Source organism: Microtus oregoni, unplaced genomic scaffold (genome assembly GCF_018167655.1).
Source record: "Microtus oregoni isolate MIOR12 unplaced genomic scaffold, Mior012 000044F_ref0000062, whole genome shotgun sequence".
In the NCBI taxonomy this organism is placed as follows: Eukaryota; Metazoa; Chordata; class Mammalia; order Rodentia; family Cricetidae; genus Microtus; species Microtus oregoni.
Genome location: NW_024543218.1, coordinates 15,134,933 through 15,153,805, shown reverse-complemented (window position 1 = coordinate 15,153,805; position 18,873 = coordinate 15,134,933). Strand labels below are relative to the sequence as shown.

The window sequence follows — 18,873 nt, the reverse complement described above, 5'->3', positions numbered from 1 at the left end:
AGTCTATTGTAAATTTACATTAGGAAAAGGCAGTGGTAATATTAGTTATGAGCCATCGCCGTATCATACATTCTTATCACCTGGTTGGTGTGGGAATGATGCTCCCCAGACAATGATTTATTTAATTACAGGTTTGTCAAGAGAACAATATCATACTGAAGACACTAGTGATTTCAGAGAACTGGATGAGAGGAGGTGGGGAGGATCTGCCTGGGAGGAGAGGTGGGGAAGAACTGAGAGAAGGGTATTCCATAATCAGGATGCACTGTGTAAGAAAAAAATATCTGTTTTCAATTGAAGGAAAAAAGTTTCAAATCGTAAAATAAAATTGCCCGGTTTAACCAAAGAAGGAAGAGATTTTAGAAAGTGTTCTTTTAAAAGTAGAAAGTAGCTGGAGGATGGGTGGAGGGAAAGAGAGAAGGGGACGGGCGAGGAACACGGCCAAAAGAAGAAAAAAATTCTCACTGGAGTTAAAGTCAGAAAATGAAGAGAAAAGATGTTCTTGTTTTTATAATTATGAGTCAATTGACATCAAATTCCTCTTTGGGTCATAGAGGTTAAAGAGCTTCTCATTTCTTTATTTGGTGATTTTGACCTTCCCCCAAGCTAGCTGGCTTTCTTCTGTGTCACAAGGTGTTCAGGCTGATCATCCTCAACATCCCACACTTGGCCAGGGTATGAAGCCTCACCCGCTCTTTCACTTATAGGTGTTCATTAGACAAATGTTTATGAGAACTCGTCACACTAAAGGCCTGTGCCAGCCTGTGGGGTCTGTACCGAGCTGGTACTCACACAGATACTATTTTTATCTCTGTCCTTGCTGTTAGCAAAGTTTAAGAGAGATAAGTGAAGAAATATTTAAAACTGGGTTATGTCCAAATATACTCTAAACCATAAACTAGGTCTTCTGGGTGCTAGCCTCCCTCTTTTTTTTTTTTTTTTGCTTTTTAATATAAACTGTGTTCATCGAAAACTTGATCTATTCTATCATCTGCTTCATTAATGAATGCTAGGAAGCCAGTGATGGATATAGATGTAGATATCAGGTCACCTGACTCTCTGTGAAGCTTTTGTACTAATTTCAACATCTATCATCATCTTTCCATTAAGCCATTTGTAAAATATTTCAGTTTAGAAAGTCAACAATAAATCACTCTGCTAGGCAAAAACATATTTCTTTTTTAAATTAGACTTTAGTTACCACCTCATTTTACAGAGTTAAGCTATCATGAAGCTAGCCCCCCAAAACTGCTAATTGATGAAAATTAAGTATTGTTTTCCTTAAACAAAAGGGGATTTGGATAATATATAAGATGCCTATGTTCCTTGGCACAATATCTACTTGGATAGGAAAGTCAGTTCTCAGAGAGATTCATTTCACATTTACTCCTGGAGCAGAGAATGACAATCATAGAGAATTCGGGTTAAAATAAAACCTCGACTGAGTCTAGAACTCTCCTGGTCTAAGGTTGGATTGATTTTGATCGGATTTCTTTGCTAGTGAAAAGTTTGGTCTAACCATCAACCCATGAGTTTTCTTCAGTATGCACACCTATAATAAGGCAGAACAAAATTCATTGTATTATTTCTGATCTAGAGGCAATATCATGTTTTAGAGGCATTCTTTTAAAATTGTTGTAAATTACTTCGGAAAATCGTCGTTTCCTATTATTGAAATACTACTACCGACTTGATCAACTTGGAGAGTCACTAGCTAGGGTTTGTCAGGCAAAGTCCCAAGGTTTCATTACCGCATTGGACAACCTAACTTTTATATTATACTTCAGTTGGTTAACTCATATATGTTTGCCAAAACAAAATCAATCTTGGAAGCATATGCTTTTTAAAAGTAGAAACGAACTGGAAGGTTGGGGGTAAGATGGAGGGGAATGGGGATAAGAACATGGGGGAACCGGATGGGTCAGTTTGGGGGAGGGACGGAGAGGGAGAGCAATGAAAGAGATACCTTGGTAGAGGGAGCCCTTATGGGGTTAGGGAGAAACCTGGGGCTAGGGAAACACCCAGGAATCCAAAAGGATGACTCCTAGCAATAGGGGAGAAGGTGCCTGAACTGGCCTTCCCTTGTAATCAGACTGGAGTCCAGGTGAAGACAGGGAAGAATAATTATATGAGCAAGGTGGGGTCAAGATCATGATGGGGAAACCCACAGAGACAGCTGACCTGAGCTAGTGGGAGCTCACGGACTCTCGGCTGACAACTGGGGAGTCTGACTGGGACTAAACTATGCACTTTGAATGTGGGTGGCAGTTCTGTGGCTTGGTCTTTTTGTGGGGCCTCTGGCAGTGGGACCAAGCTTTATCCCTGGTGCGTGAACTGGATTTTTGGAGTCCACTCCCTACGGTGGTATACCACGGTCAGCCTTGATACAGAGGAGAGGGGCTTGGTACTGCCTCTACTTGAAATCCTAGGTTTTGTTGCCTCCCCGTGGGAGGCCCTACCCTATCTGAGGAGTGGATGGGAGGTGGAGGGAGAGGTAGGGAGGAGCAGAAGAGAGAGAGGGAACTGTGGTTGTTATGTAAAATGCATAAAAAGTTTTGATGTAGAAAGGATTGAAATGTGTATTCATCAAGGGAAAGGAATCACATTTTGCTATTACAGACAAGTCAGAAAGCACATACTACAGGGAGACTCACGATCTCATGCTGGAAGGTTGCTGCATATTCTGGGTTTCCTGTGAAACTGCCTTGAAAACACTAGACTGTTTGGGATATGTTTGTAGTACGTAACTAGGAACATAAAGCCATGTGCTGTGTTATTTGTCTAAGTAATAAACGAAAAAATCAGGTTAACTGTCTACCGAGTTAACTGTCTAACGTGGTAAATTTAAGCCTCGGCTGAAGTTTCTAACCAGATAGAACTGTTTCAAACTATTTATTATTGAGACTATTTATGAAATAGGTCTGGACATTTGATTCTCTGGTGCATGTAAAATGTTGATGTTTTTCCTCCATGATGATCAAAATCTCATAAGCCTATGAATATTGATCTTCAAATACTTTTCTTCTGCTACAGTGAATAAAGTTCTCTTCAGTGTAGATATGTAATCTACACATAAGATTCTCATGACTTCAGCAACAGGTGGCATAGGACCAGCAAGCCAGTTAATCTGTGGCAAGAGAGCTTTGACTAAGGGGCTCCAGTGTCGTGTGCCCTTCAGAACCAATCAAGGACCATTATCGCCACCCCTACTCTGAAGGATCTAGTTCAGTCGATCTGTTTGTAACTTTGGTAGTGGGACATTCCAAGGTTTGCAGTGAGTCATTTTAACACGCAGCCAAAGCCGAGCTCTACCAAGGTTTAAACACACCTTTTGTGAGGTCTAAATCATGGATTCCCATGAATTCAAAGTACCCTCTCAAAGGCAAAAAGCAGAGAGAATCATTTTCAATAACAAATTGAGACACTGCGGTTAAAAAAAAAATGCTAGGCCATATTTAAATAATAAATCTGTGAATCTTTTGATGGCTCAATAATAATCTGTGTAAGTTTTGGCCTTGTGCAGGTCAGCAAACTGACTGAGCGGTGGTGGCAGGCTGTACGATCCAGAGGACTAACGAGTAACTAACTGTTCACTTGCAAACAGACAAGCTTGCTTCCTCTTTTCCCCATGCTGTTCTTACCTGTGCTCATGGGGGATCATGGAACCCCAAGGCTGACATTTGATGCCACTCTTGGTGATGGATACTGTCCCCTTGTAGCTGCTTCCTTTGCCAATGATGCAGTTTCTGATATAGTCTATTGATTAACAGAGAGGGGAAAAACGTTTAGAACTCTGTGAAGCACATGCTGTGCTCGCTGGAGAGGAAAAATAAGAATCCACTTATGCACGTGAGTCATTGACTGATGCAAACCGTTTCCAACGACACTGAAAAGTCTTGCGTAAAGCTGGTACTAGTGTTTTAAAAGTAGAACATTTCAGAGCAAAGCAAAGCAAGCAAGTCAAGCAGTCATGTTTTAATTTTGAGTGTATAATAGAAGCTAACCACAGAGATTATTCTTCATCCTTTAATTGAATGAGTTTACAAACTCCGCTGGGTAGACCACTGTGGCTTGATGAATAAATACACCTAAGAAAATATTAAAAACAAAACTTAGGTGACTTCCAGAATCTAGTTTAAATTCTGAAATAAAATGTAAGAACGTGAAACTGATCTGTCTTTCCTAGCTCAGCAAAGTCGTGTGCGTTTGTTTGGTTTCGTGGTTGCTATTACCTCTCTGTGTGTGTATTTGGGTGGCGGCGTGAAATGACTACGCTGGTCAATTATCATTCTGCATTTTTAAAGAACACCAGCTTCTAGCACAGGGAACTGAATTCTAAACAGGAGCATGTGAGCTTTAGACAAGAAGATTTGCAGCTAGTCAACTGGAGGAAGACTGAATAGAGGGACTTCCTGTTTGGTGACAAATCAGACTTCAGATATGTAAAATTATTGGGATATGTAAAAATTGTTCTGTTTCTTACTATTGGCTTTTGCTTAAAGATCCAGTAAGTTGGCATAGAGGTGTCTATATTTGGCATCAATATTCTAATTCAAGGCTATAATAGATTCTTACAAAAAATTAATAAAATAAGGATCATTTCAGAAGTTCAATTAATAATTTTTATTTCACATGATGAAATATTTAACCTGTTAAAAGCATATCTAATATTCTATAGTTACCACATTGGTATATTTTTGCTTTTAAACAGTGGAAATATTTACATATTATATCATATATAATTTCACATAATAGACAAATTAACAATTTCAATTGTTCAATTAAATAATTTTAAAGCATGCATACATGAACTCAACCTATTTCCCCCAAATCTTTGTGCCAACCACCATTATGATGAGCCACACAAAGTTGTTATAATTGAAAATACTACCTTAATCTTAAAATTTGCCACAATATAGGGTATGCTGATCTCATAACCTAAATCACACATCAGAAAATGAATGTAGAAAAAACAAGCTAAGGAGGAAGAGAGATAATTAAGGGAAATCTGGGAAGTACAGCCTTCCGTCTAACGCGGTGTCCCAACAATCATAGTCAAGGCACCAGGTTCTTCTGCCTTAATCAGCAACTGACTGAGTCACAGATCAGAACCTGACCAGGACACCAGCAGGGAAGACCTAGTGGCGAGAAAATGCAAGTGTAGAGATTACCCTTCATTTTGTCATGTAGTGCTTAGAAAGAAGGCCATTACCTTTGTTTTCATAGAGGTCAAACTCATGGCCAAATCCCTTCTTCACTCCACTTGACATACTATTGAAAGGGAACCAGTGGCATCGTTTTTTTGTCTTATCAAAAACAAAGGCCCTGAAAAAGACAGCTGAGTGAAAAAAAAAGAATAGCACAATTCAACAGTTCTGGTTTTCGTTCTTAATGGGCACATGGTTTACCAAGGAGGACATACAGAATGGGGCATTATTGCGTATTAAAATACAGTGGTGTGTGCGTGTGTGTGTGTGTGTGTGTGTGTGTGTGTTCCTAATTTTGATGGAACAAACAGGAAGGACAAAACAACGGTTTTTTAGGTATCAATTAGAAAACCAGATCAACACTATGTGGAAAGTTTTGAATTTAATCACAATGACTTGTAGAAAAACTGAAGGTCCCAAAATTGCATACAACAACTACCTAGATGATTTCTGAAGACTTTTAATAGTTTTGTAAGTGTCCAGTTAGTTAGAAGGTTTTAGTTATATGCAAGTGATTGCATTTGCGTATCATCATTAGCATGCAAAGCTTATAATATACAAATATTTTCTTAAAATAACACATCCCCTGGGCCTGATGATGTAGCCCTCGTCCAGCTACAGGGATGCTGAGATTGGAGAAATATATTGAAAGCCTATATAGACTACAGAGTAAGTTCAAGGCAGACATGAACAGTTTTGCAAGACCCTGGCTCAAAACAAAACAAAATATATAAAATAGCTAGGAATATAGGTCAGTAGAATTCATGTCCTAGCATGGAGAGAGATTTAGATTTCCCCCTCAGTCTTGCAATAAAAAAGCTAGAATGATTAGCTGCATTAGGCTGAGTCCCCAGGCTCCTGGAACAGATAGCTTTGTGCTGCTCTTACACTCGGTCAAGGAAGTTTCTTATCAAAGTAGGCAGTGCTTAATGCACAGACTTTTTAACCGCTGAAGTACTGAGAACAGTAACTGTAGGAACCTGGCCCCCTCACAGCTCAAAGAACATTCTAGAGAAGGGGGAAGAAAGAATGTAAGAGCTGAGAGATGGGGAGGTGTACTGTGAAATAATGCCACCCCTGAACATAACCTGGCCGTTCCACATAGCAATTCACAGCAGCTCTTGCTGCCCACACAAGACCAAGCCAGTTGAAAATTCCAGCATGGAATGATGATTGGCTCCTGAAGAGCTATGGCCAGCTGATGGCTGCTAAGGGAGAAAGGGTCACTTTTCTTTCAGGGGTGTGGCCACTAGTAGATTACCTATGCTTCACTGGACGATGCAAAGTCATGCACAGATAAGTACCACGAATTGAACTCAGTGGGCACTTTTTAAAATTGATTTTTATGGGGCTCTACATTTTTCTCTGCTCCCCTCCCCTACAACCCTCTCCCAAGGTCCCCATGTTCCCAATTTACTTAGACGATCTTGTCTTTTTCTACTTCCCATGTAGATTAGATCCATGTCTGTCTCTCTTAGAGTCCTTATTCTAGTCTAGGTTCTCTGGGATTGTGATTTATAGGCTGATTTTCTTTGCTTTATGTTTAAAAGCCACTTATAAGTGAGTACATATGATAATTGTCTTTCTGAGTCAGGGTGACCTCACTCAAAATGATATTTTCTAGCTCCATCCATTTGCCTGCAAATTTTAAGATGTCATTTTTTTTTCCGCTGTGTAGTACTCCATTGTGTAAATGCATCACATTTTACTTATCCATTCTTTGGTCAAGGTTGTTTCCAAATTTTGGCTATGACAAACAGTGCTGCCATGAACATAGTTGAGCACACGTCCTTATGGCACGATTGAGCATCCTTTGGATATATTCCCAAAAGTGGTATTGCTGGGTCTTGAGGAAGGTTGTTTCCTAATTTTCTGAGAAATCACCATACTGATATCTAAAGGGGCTACACCAGTTTGCAGTCCCACTAGCAATGCAGGAGTGTACCCTTTACTCCACATCCTCTCCAGCACAAGCTGTCATCGGTGTTTTGATCATGGCCATTCTTACAGGTGTAAGATGGAACCTCAGAGTTGTTTTGATTTGCATTTCTCTGATGACTAAGGATGTTTACAATTTCCTTAAGTGTCTTTCAGTGGGCACTTTTTTTAAAAAAAAAAAAAAAGGAAATGAATTTTAGAGCAAGATGTATTGGGAAGCCTGAGAAGAGTTGGAAGCACTGGGGACTGGACGTGACTGAGATATATTCTAACCATACAAGAAATTCTTGAGGAAAAAACTATTAGGCAAGTCACCAAGCCCAAATAGTGTCTTAAAAAAGAAGAATCTGAGTGAAATGTTTGGAAACTGTCATATAATATCCTTGTTTGGGGAGCCATAAAATGTGAAATTTACTAAATAGAATGGACATCTAACTATAAGGTGCTATGTTTCTAAGTCAATACTCCCATAAAAGGTTTATCATACACATTTTATTTCAAAACTATTAACATTAGACAATACAATTTAATTCATACTCTTATGGAAGACGTGTGTCCCATTATTCCTGCAGCTAATATGCTGCTTTTCACATTGCTTACTAAAAGTATTAACTAAAACAAATTGATAAATACCACAAAATACTTTAGATATTTTTTAAGGTAATTTCAGTCAGAAAAGTTGTTTTGATTTCCAATGTATAGACCCTTTCCTTTCTCCGATTATAACAGCATAGGCTCTTTATGGTATTCCTTTATGTGAAGTGTGTGGGACCATGACATTCCCGGCGATGAATTTTTCTCTAAATTTACCTCATCCTTATCTTCAAGCTCTCCATTAAATATTCACAACGAAATGTGCTTCTTCTATTGCTTTTCCCCTACATTGCAACTCTGAGGAGAGACGACCCAATGCCAGCCCAGTTGCCAATAAAACATCTCCATCCATTCATGCAGCTTGAACACTGACTGAGAGTAATCTTTCCTGCTTCATTTTCCCCAATCTCAAGGCTTATACACAAAAGTCAGCCTGAAACCCAGTTATCCTAGGGACAAGTTTACAAATCCAGTTCCCACTGTGGTTGCCAGGAAATGTCTTCCTGGGAGTGGCAGCTGGCTTTGAAAACACAGAAGAGATAGTCTTTCCTCTGCCCAAGTCTGCTGAAGACCTTCTGTGACCATGTCCCGCCCTACAGGCCCATAATCCTCATTTCTCTGAGACAGCGAACACTAAATGGAAACCGCTCACATGAAACCACTGAATTCTGTATTCTCATAAAATGCCACTGTCAAAATGCAGAATATGCAAGAATTGAACATTCATAGAATGCCTTCAAAAATATCATATTTAATACCATCTATAAAATGCATTCCAAGAAGGCTCACCAACACTGAGCTACATCCCAGCTACATCATCTCTTGTTAATGATTTATTTATTATCAGATTATATGAATGTGCTCAAGGGAATTAATGTGTACCACATGTGTGCAGATGTCTCTGGAGGCCAGTACAGGACATCAGATACCCTGGAACTGGTACAGGTGTCGGGTAGAGGGGGGGGTTAGGGAAGTCTCTTATATGGGTTCTAGGAACCAACCAGGTCCTCTGCAAAAGTAGCAAGTATCCTTAACCACCAAACCATCTCTTCAGCACCCAGTGTTTTTTTAAGGGATACTAGAAAATAAACCAACAAAACAGATTTTTAAGTATGGTGTGTGTGTGTGTGTGTGTGTGTGTGTGTGTGTGTTTGTGTGCCTTTGTAACCCAGGCTAATCTTGAACTTGAAATGACCAACTTCCTCATTTGGGGATTCTAAGAGTGCACCACTAGACCTCGCTTAGGAAATCAATGTTCTTACTGCCATTTCAGATGAAATTTTCACCGTGTTATTTCAAGGTTGTAAGCTTTCGCCTTGGAGATCACTGGCAAGGCAATGGGAATTCTTAGTGAGATGGGAGCTGTCAAAAGATAAGACCCTCTTTACTTGAAGCCACTTGAGCCTCGGAATGGCTCCACCCCTCTCCGCCATAGCTTTATCATCACCTCCCCAACTTCTTTGAAGCAGTCTGTGCTGCTGACACCAGTCGCTCTAGGTTTATATGAGTCTATCAACACTTTTTATTGAAATCCCTACAGAGATGATAGAAGTTGCAGGAAATTTTGGCTGTTGCCCAGTTCCTACCCAGAAAATCCTTGCAGTGTTCTGCTACGGAAGAAAACAAGACACACAATAAAATAAAAATAAAGAGAGATAAAATTCAGTCCAGTTGAATTTTAGCTCCAAGTTAATTGTACAAAGTTCATAGCCAATGCAACTGTTTACTTTGAAAGGCAGTTTTCAGAGCCGCGCATGCTCATTCGGTTTCCATCGGCTGAGAGCTCGGTCTGCTATTGTAATGAGTTAAAGCTAGGCTCAAACTTACTCTAAAGGACCCATTGCATTGACTAGCAAAAAGGAAGAGATAATATGATTATTACATACTTACTTTATTTGAAAATTACTCAATAAAGAAAATGAAGAGGCTTACTTGCAAGTGAACGGAAGTCCCTTATTCCTGATACATCTGTTGGCACACTCATCTGCTGAGTTCATTTTTTTGGTTTTAATCTTCAATAATGGATCTTCCTTGGTAAGAGTAGTCTTTGCTGACTTTTTGAATTCATGTAGTGTATTTCTTCTTTTCTTCTGTCCTTCTATTAATGCAAAAATTAAATAGTTCAACATGAAAGAAAGGTTTTTAATATTTATAGAGGGGGAAATGTCTTAAGGAACGTCTTCAAAATAATGATTTTGTAGAACAACATAGCATACCTCTAGGGGTCGGACAGAGTTGGATGAGGATGTGTAGGAGAAAGAGAGAAGAACACTATAATTATGTAAAAACAGATAGCTGCTATATAAATCCACTAATCTACATCCTTTCAAATGAAGGATGCATTGAAAAATTAGGACAAAGTTCACCCCAAAGAATAAACAACTTTAAAGAATAATTATTTCAAAATTGGGACAAAGCTCACCCTAAAGAGATGATGTTCTCCAGACAACACAGAATAAAACATAGTTGCCAGAGGCACATGGATGCTTTGTAATTAAACTGTTCATTCTCCTCTCAGTGGTTCCTTATAGAAGCCACACTGCTAACTAGGTAAATCTCTCCAAAGGCACGTGAGAAACTTCTCACTAAAAACTTTGCACTGGACAAATTCTTCTGACTTGTTCTTTAAGTGCTTCATACTATACTATACGTATGTTAGCCCCTCTCTTCTTAGTTTTGTGCAAAAAGAATGTATTCCGTGTTTGGGACACTATTTCTCAATTTCATGAAACAATTTGTATTGAGAGCAATCCAAACACTGTAAATCAAATGTCTGTCAAGTTTTATCCTTTAATGTAGCGATACCAATTTTCTTCATGAAGGGGCAAGACCTCTAGAGAGCATGAAACTTACTATAAACCTGAAAAAAAAGAACCAACAATTCATAAAGATCTTAAATTTATGTATAATTTGAAAATAATAAGAACTTATTCCTTCATTCTTTTTTGTTTGTTTGTTTGTTTGCTTGCTTTTCAAGACAGGGTTTCTCTGTGTAGCTTTGGTGCCTGTCCTGGAACTCCCTCTGTAGTCCAGGCTGGCCTTGAACTCACAGAAATCCACCTGCCTCTTCCTCCACAGTTCTGGGATTAAAGGCATGCACCACTACCGCCAGGCTTATTGCTTCATTCTTAATTTCCCCAAAGTACCCCATTATAATATTGTCCAAACTCATTTGCACCAATCATCTATTAGACCACAGCAATTGCAAAACAAGTGTGGGATCATGCACATGTGCACATCCGCTTATTTAATAGCCCTTAAGACAATGGCAGTTTAATACACTCATTTTTAGCGGGAGGTGAGTAAAGACATAGGGAGAAATGAACTGAGCACTTCAAAGACCTCAGACTGGAAACGCAGAGGCCCAGCTTCAAAGCTAGCACCCGGAACCATCCACACAGCCATCCTTTATCTAAGAATTGCTAAGAATGTATGGGGACATGGGATTTGTAAACATTTCCTGGAGATTTGGTTCAGAGCTATCAGTTGAAGAGAAGCTTGGATGCTGCCACAGGAAATGAATTCCTTCTCCTTAAATGTTGGGAAGTATGTCAGGAAAGGAGGGTGCAGCTTTCTGTTCGGGAAAGTTGGAGAGATGGCTCCCGGAGTGCAGTGTCCAGCATAGCATCATCCCGTTTGCCAGCAGCAACTGGCACCGGTTGGTTGGCTAAGGATGCAAATGCTGCTCCTTCATGTCTATCCTAACCTGAAGTCAACATGCACTTCTCCAAGGTCTGAGTTCTTTGCAAAACTCCAGAACACAGACTCCAACAGACTGGTACTCACCCTTGCAATGATGTTGTCCCTTGGGCTATAAGATATAACGACTATGATGTCAGAGATTTTGTTTAAACAAAACCTTGATACATAAAGTCAATCAAATAATCTATCAGTATGTTATTTCATGAAATTGGGGTCAAAATTCCTTGCATAACATTGACAGGCAGCTGAAGCTGGAATTTTTACTGACTTGCCAATTGACTTTGTGTAATTACATGAAATTTTAAGATACTGATTGTTCAGTCTATAAATAAAAAGGCTAAATGAATCAATAGAGCTGTTTGAGTTATATTCATTAAGTAAATATTATGAATACAATTAGAAATTGCAATGAAATGGGTTTTTTGGAGTTCTGGTATTATTTTTGAAATTTTATCATTTAATTTCTGACACAACTGTTATTCTTACAACAAAGAAAGTCATGATACTGGCAGATTGACCTTCCTATCATTGACTCTTGTTAATGAGAGATAATTTTTCCATCATGAGTTTCTCTTTCTGTGGCCTTATTTCACTACTTCTTTGGTGCTCCTAAATATTTTATACCATAAAGATAATTTAAGTTTCCTTATAAGTTTAAGCATTTCCTGTAGGTGGTAGAAGCTTACATTGAGCAATATTTGTTTTAAAAATAGCTTTTGTCAAAATTAACCACATATATATACACATATATACTATACCTATATATAACACACATATATAGGTATATATGTATATATGTGAATTTTGCCAACTAAGAATATAGCATTGGTCTTATGTACAATGTGCTTTTGTGTGTGTCTAAGCGTATTAAAAACACAAAAGTAATTTCAAAATAGCTTTGATAAGCATTAAGTTCCTAAGGCATTTATTTTAGTAATTATCAATCCGAACAGAGCCGCTGGCCAACGCTATAAAAGAGTGAAGACTGATCTGTGGAAAGGAGGCGCTGATTAACTTTAGAGACCCCCAGTTGTCCTACTGAACTGTGTCAGTGCATGAATTTGCCTCATAAAACCAGCTACTCTGGCTTGCTAGGAGAGGTTGCCTGACTACAGATCAAAAAGCGTCCTGAAAAATAAGTAAATCTATAATCTCGATTTACTGTGTAGTATAGCAGCCCCAGAGCTTCAGTGCTAATAAGAACCAATCAGAGCCAGATACCAGGAGTCCCCTGAAACTGGAATACCTGAACTTCCCCTCAGAACTCAGTCTCTAGACTAGATCACTCACTAATTATTCCAGAATATGAAGTTCAAAGTGCGTATACATCATTAACTTCTTGCGTCTATAAAATTAATTACTTCTTCAATAAGAGAAAAAAGGCAAAACAGAAGTCACTCAAAATCAGCATTTGAAAATGGAATTCCTTTGCTGAAAATAGATTTCACTGCCTCTTCCGCCTGTAGCAACTGATGCTTGGTTTACTGAAAACAATTAAAAAGCCAGGCTTAACCTGGAGAGGGTGGGGACTCAAAATACGTTTGGAACAGGTATTTTACCTAGTATTTTTTGATCGTGTCTGTTAAAGTTCATAAAGAAAATACTGAAGTGAAATCAAAGGGTAAGAGAGCCCTACAAATATGTCTGCTTTCCTGTATTTTTAATTCTGCTCCTTTCTCTTTTCCCAGCTTAGGGAAATATTCTGGAAGGTACATTTCCTGCACAACCTGAAGTCCCTGTTTTAGAACCGAGATCACCAGGATCCTGGTGGAAATCTGCACACAGAAAGCAGCGTCAAGCATATGAAGGCAGACACAGAAAGATGCATTTCTCTCACGGCCCCTGGACCCAAAGCTCATTTCTCTCAGTACCTCATATATTTCCTTCTGTGTGGAAGAACAGTGGACTTCAAAGGCAAGCCAGGCCAAGGAAGGATTTGCAGGGTGTGGAAAGAGCAGGAGCCTGGCTCCCCGTAACTGAAGAAAACTACCCACATGATTAGTGATTAACAGTTTGAACTGGCAAAACATTAAGATGAAAGTGTACAAAGAATTGATGGGGGCAATGGCTGCGCTTAGAGAATTTTAACTCCTAAAGACAGGGATCACAAAAAGAAGTCACACTTTCCACTGTTACTGTCTAGGACTCAGACTTCACTCTTTGGCAGCAATATGCTCCCCCTTTTTGGAGGAGCTAATCTCGTGGTAAATAAAGACAGTGAGAATCAAGAGCTTAGACTGAGTACTGGTGGCGGAGAAGCAACGTGATAACCTTTCTCCTGAAGACTTGCTGGATAGAGTGTTCAAGGTAAGCATGGGTGTCTCCCCTTCTTTCTACTTCCTTTCTGGGACTCCTCATTATAGATGTCCTGCCCTGATCTCCTTCGCCTCTGCCCCCCTCTGGCTGCAACTCCCTTCTACAGAGTAAGTAAAGTAACCACATTGAAGTGCAGCTATTTGTGTCCTGTGCATGCAAAATTTTCACGTGCTCCCTCCGATGTTCACTACTGAGACCCCTTGGTTTCACATGACATACAAGGCTGTCATACTGTCCCATCTTCCCTTTCCAACCACAGGCTATACTCCCACTAGGAACGCAGTATACCAGCCCTTAGAATTGATCTTCCCTTGCTGTCTGTAAGTCTTTCTGAAGCATCTCTTACACTTTCTTACCTCTGGGATTCAGGCAACTCCTGAAACAATACTACCACAGTACCCATCATGCTATAGCTCATCTTCTCATATTTGACTTAGGTACGACAAACATCTTTAACCAAGCTTGAAGACTAAAGTAAAGAACTCTCCATTATACTGTATCAACATTTTCTAATACAAAAAATAAAATGTTTTGTTTTCCTTTTTGCTAATGTTGGTTCCTTTTTCTCACTTAGCCAAACGATTTTTCATAAGTATGCTTGAACTGATTGCAGTGTTGAGCTTTAGTATAAGAGAAAAATTACATTTTCCATTCACTTAGTATTCAGAAATTTTAGGTCAGTTCGTAGTTAACAAAGATAACTTTTAAGATGTTCAAACCCTGCTTTTTACATGTCAAATAGATTGAAGAATGCAGGTGTTAGGCCTAAGTGAGTTTTAGCTTCATTTCTTAGCACTATAGCTCAACAAACACAATTCCTCTCCCATCTGATCACATTTGCCTTTCCTAAGATGCTTGAACAACAGGTGCTCATTTAATGTTTAATTTCTTAAATGGAGTATTCCACATATGCTTACAGTATTCAGTGTGAGGGACGAGGTGGGAATGCTATGTAGTAGATAAGCTATCAAAACCGCTTGCATCATCCACACCAAAGATTTCTCAAGAAACCTCTTTAAGAAGCATCTCCATGACATCTTCTGTTCACGACTGCCTCTCAGCATGTTAGAGGACCTGCTTGCTGTCAGAGGAATAGCCACTCAAGAAACAACTACACAGTAAATATTCAACGTCACACGGAAAGTCATTGAGCAAAACTCTCATCACATGTCCGGAAAAAAAGCTATCTGTTTCCGTTTTGGAAGTCACTTCAAACAAGGAGACTGGGGAAACAAAGCTGAAAACACACCAAAGATGGGCCCTCTTTTGATGACGATGTTAGTATCGCCCACTTTAGGAATTATTCATAGCATATATCTGGAATTGCCAACATCCCCCTCCTGGCCCGCTGGTACTCTCTCAGACTGCTCTCTCTATACTCAGGAAACAAAGTCATCTTAGCATTAGCCAAAGTGAAATATAATTACAAATGTCTACCTCCTGCCAAAAGCATGTAATGCTCGCCAAAAGAATAGACATTGTCTTTGGTCGATCTACTGTTTGAGTTTTCCAAACTGAGGTCTTGCATTAGCTGAGTTCAGGGAACCACACTTCGGGGCAACAACATTTCAGCCTTTGAAAAGTGAAACCAACAAACTGGACCAAGATCAAAATTAATTCTAACACACACACACACACACACACCCCAACCTAGCAATGTCTTAAAGGTCTACCTTAGTATGACACCTCTCTAAGTTCTCCACCACTTCTTCAGGAATATTTGCCTACACCCTTTCAAAGGACACTTTCCAAGGTGTCTTCTTTGAAAAGGAGTCCCTTCCCAAGGCAGAAAAACACAGGTGGGTTCAATATTTTTATTAGCACTAGCTACTTCTTATATTACTTGAGATACTAGATCAGAGGTGTGATAAATGTCATAGTTAACTTATCTTAAATTATGAGGCCATTTCCTTGTTCTCTTGTTTTTAAAAGGTCACCTAGCTGCTGTATGGCCCTCACTACAGTCTTTATCTTCCTGCACCTACCCTAAAGTTCCCCAGCTTCTCCTGCTGGCACCCCCGTGCAGCCACTGCAGCAATGGCACAATAGATACAGATGTGTCCTCCACTCTAGCTACTAAGAGAAAACCTCCTTTACCAGCATTTGAGACCCCCCAGATACTCAGGCCATCTCAATGAGACCAAGGGTCTCCTCCCCAACCTACAAACCAAGCGAAGACAGAGGGACAATTCTGCTGCATCCATACAAGCCACAGATGTGGTTCCTCCCCGCGCTGCAGCATCCAGGGCAATCATCCATACCCGAGAGAAGAGGAGCTTGGAAGGAAAAGCTTTCTGTTTCATTTTTATAACATGCATGTACTCAGAGCTTAATCTACCTCCTCCAAGTGGAGACCTGCGCAATGTCATAATTTGGAGCTGGGGGTTGACTGGAGGGACGCTTATAGGAAATTTTCCTTTGGGGAAATCGTGGGTCCCCGGTTAGATGGACTATCACTCTCCCCTCTTCAAGCCAAAGTCTGTCTTCGTTTTTATTGTTTTTTTTTTAAAAAAAAAAAAAAAAAAAAAAAAACTTGGCCAAACCAGCAAAGTTCCAGCCAGGGTTAGCACTTCATTCCTATCCCGTAATTCCGGACAGCTTGGCTAAATGAGTTGGGGCTCCATGGGGGTGGGGGTATCGCTGAGGGATGCTAATTATCATTTTACATGTTTTTCAAAAAGAAAGGAATGCCAAAAGAAAGCATAATGAGGGGTTAGGAAGCCCCGCACCACACATGGAGTTCAGAAAGGATGCTGGAAGCAGCGTAGAGAGCTTCTTGGAAGGAAAGAGCCGGATCCGCAGGAGAGTTCAAGCACCTCCGTGAAGCAGAAGTAAACTTACCTGCGTAGGGGATGGTGACAGGAAGCAGGAGGAGGTGCAGGAGGACATGCTGCAGCAACAGGACCGGCAGAAGTTTGGTCCCCCACATCACGCTTGCAGTTCGAGCAGGCTGATCCCTCTGCAGGAGATGCCGGGCTGAGAGAATCCTGTTGCGAGCCGGTCGGTTCTGAGCTGCTTTTATTGCGATGAGCTAAGTTTGTTGTGTGATTAACTGGAAAGATCCAGGTCTGAACTCCCTCTTACGGTAAGAAACTGTTTAACAACAGCCCTTTACTCTCTTCCAGCCCCTTCCTTTCCTCAACTACCCCCCCCCCAACACCCAACAGAACCCAGCTCCCCCTTCCACGCACTCCATCCGCCCCCCCCCCAAAGAAACTTACAAAGCAAAGGTCACCTGGCCCGAGGCCAGCTGCAATTTGGAAGCCCAAGCTCCAGATCCTTGTGGCTCCTATCCGAGCGGAGAAGGGAGGAGCAAGGCTCAGCCCAATAGCTAAGTCAAGGAACAGGCACAACAGCAATTCGCCCCGTTTGAACAGGAAAATGCATGTGTTTACATATCTATCTGGGAAAAGAGGAAGGGGAAGCTGCATGAGAAGAAAGCGGAGCAGCCCTTCTGCCAAATGAGCCCGAGCGCCCAAGTCTGCAAACTTGCAATGCTGGAGCGACCCATGGATGGAACACTGACCCCAGTTCCCTGGGTTTTAAAGACAGTGGCAGCAGAGGGAGGGAGCCAGGGGGTTGAGCTTAGGACAGCCCAGGTAGAAAGAGGGCAGGAAAAAAAGGGTGTGGCCTTGAGGGTTGAGACTAAATAACAGCAGAAGCAAAGCGTCCAGGGTCTCAGGCCAGAAAACTCCCCCGTCCAATGGGCTCAGGACAGGCAGCTCTCCTCAGGAGATGTGCTACACCAAACCACCACAGACGGATGCCAAATACATTTTTCAAAGGTCTCCTTTCTGATGTATCTGGTGATGCTTTCTCTTAAGGCGTCTAAGGGGTAGACATGCCCATTGCTTGTCCCTGACAAGCAAACAGATGCTCGTCCTTCTGAGCTTGTACCCAGTCACATATGAATGCCTGCCACTCTGTGTGCCCTCAGTCTGTCACGTGTGATCCCTTGAGCTATTTTAATTCATAAATACTGTCTGCGCCTCTTTTCTCCTGCACACCCCCACAACATCACACAGTCTGAGGGGGAGGGAGGACGCACTTGCGGGTGGTGGAGGGGCCCTGATCCCCGAGTATCACGTTTTGGTGAGATCATTGCGCAGACTTCTCCTTTTATCACCAACACGGGGCGGGGGTGGGTGGGGGGATTGCTCTGACATTTCAGACGACAGAGCACTTTCTTTCTCGTGGGTTTTGAAAAATAGCTCCCTCTGTGTATTTCTGAGGTGGATACCTATAGGAAGTAGTACCTCTTCGGGGAATGGGAACACCAACAGAATGTGAGACTCTGAGACTCTCTCTCTAAAGTAGCCTGCTGACCTACAGAGGTAACCAAGGGCAAAATGAGAGTCAGTAACAGGATGGCCTTCCTCTACCTCCATCAGCAAAGGCAGTTAGTTCTTTTCACCCTCCTCCAGAACAGCTACAACTACCTGCAGAGACAAGAGAGAGTGAAAGACTGGAGAAAGGGAGACAGGAAAGAGAGAGGGGGATGAAGAATGAGAAAGATAGGAAGAGTGAGGAGGAGGGAGGATGAGAGGAAGGGAAAGGAAGGAGGAAAGAAACTAGGCTGTGCGGTATTTAGCCATGAAGGAGAACTCCTTTGAGGGATTTTGGTGTTTTTTTTTCATTTAAATACTGATTTTAATTAGGAATAACTGTCATGATGAAATAAATAACATTATACATTACTTCTTTCTATTTTTAAACATTTTTAATCATCTTTTATTTATTTTATATTCCAACCACTCTCCTCCCAATCCCTCCCTTCAACTCCCTTCTACCCCTTCCCCATTCACTCCTTCAGTCTCTACTTAGATGGAATCAGACCTCCCATGGGAGTCAACAAAGCATGGCATATCAAGCTGAGGCAGGACCAAGCTCCTCCCCACAACATCAAGGCTGAACAAGGCATCCCACCATAGGGAATAGGTTCCAAAGAGCCAGTTGATGCATCAGGAATTGGTTCTGGTCCCACCACTAGGGGTCTCACCAAAGACACAATTGTCACCCGGATGCAAAAGGCCTGGGTCGGTGCCATGTGGCTCCCTAGCAGGCAGAAACAGCTGACCTGAGCTTGTGGAAGCTCACTAACTCAGTACTTTGTGAA

At 41.0% G+C, this 18,873-nt stretch overlaps 1 protein-coding gene across 2 annotated transcripts in view; it reads right to left on the bottom strand.

Moving 5' to 3' along the window:
* The window catches only part of LOC121434777 (hepatocyte growth factor), a 65,086-nt gene extending 48,293 nt beyond the window's left edge, over positions 1-16,793 (bottom strand). The window contains exons 1-4 of one of the 2 annotated variants that reach the window (XM_041633749.1): positions 16,599-16,793; positions 9,672-9,837; positions 5,213-5,325; positions 3,642-3,756 (exon numbers count right to left, since the gene is read on the bottom strand). In XM_041633749.1, the coding sequence (XP_041489683.1) occupies positions 3,642-3,756; positions 5,213-5,325; positions 9,672-9,837; positions 16,599-16,686 (482 nt within the window). In that variant the 5' untranslated portion in view covers positions 16,687-16,793. The remainder of the gene's footprint in view (positions 1-3,641; positions 3,757-5,212; positions 5,326-9,671; positions 9,838-16,598) is intronic. The other variant, XM_041633748.1, reaches the window with a different exon arrangement.
* Between the last annotated feature and the right edge of the window lie 2,080 nt (positions 16,794-18,873).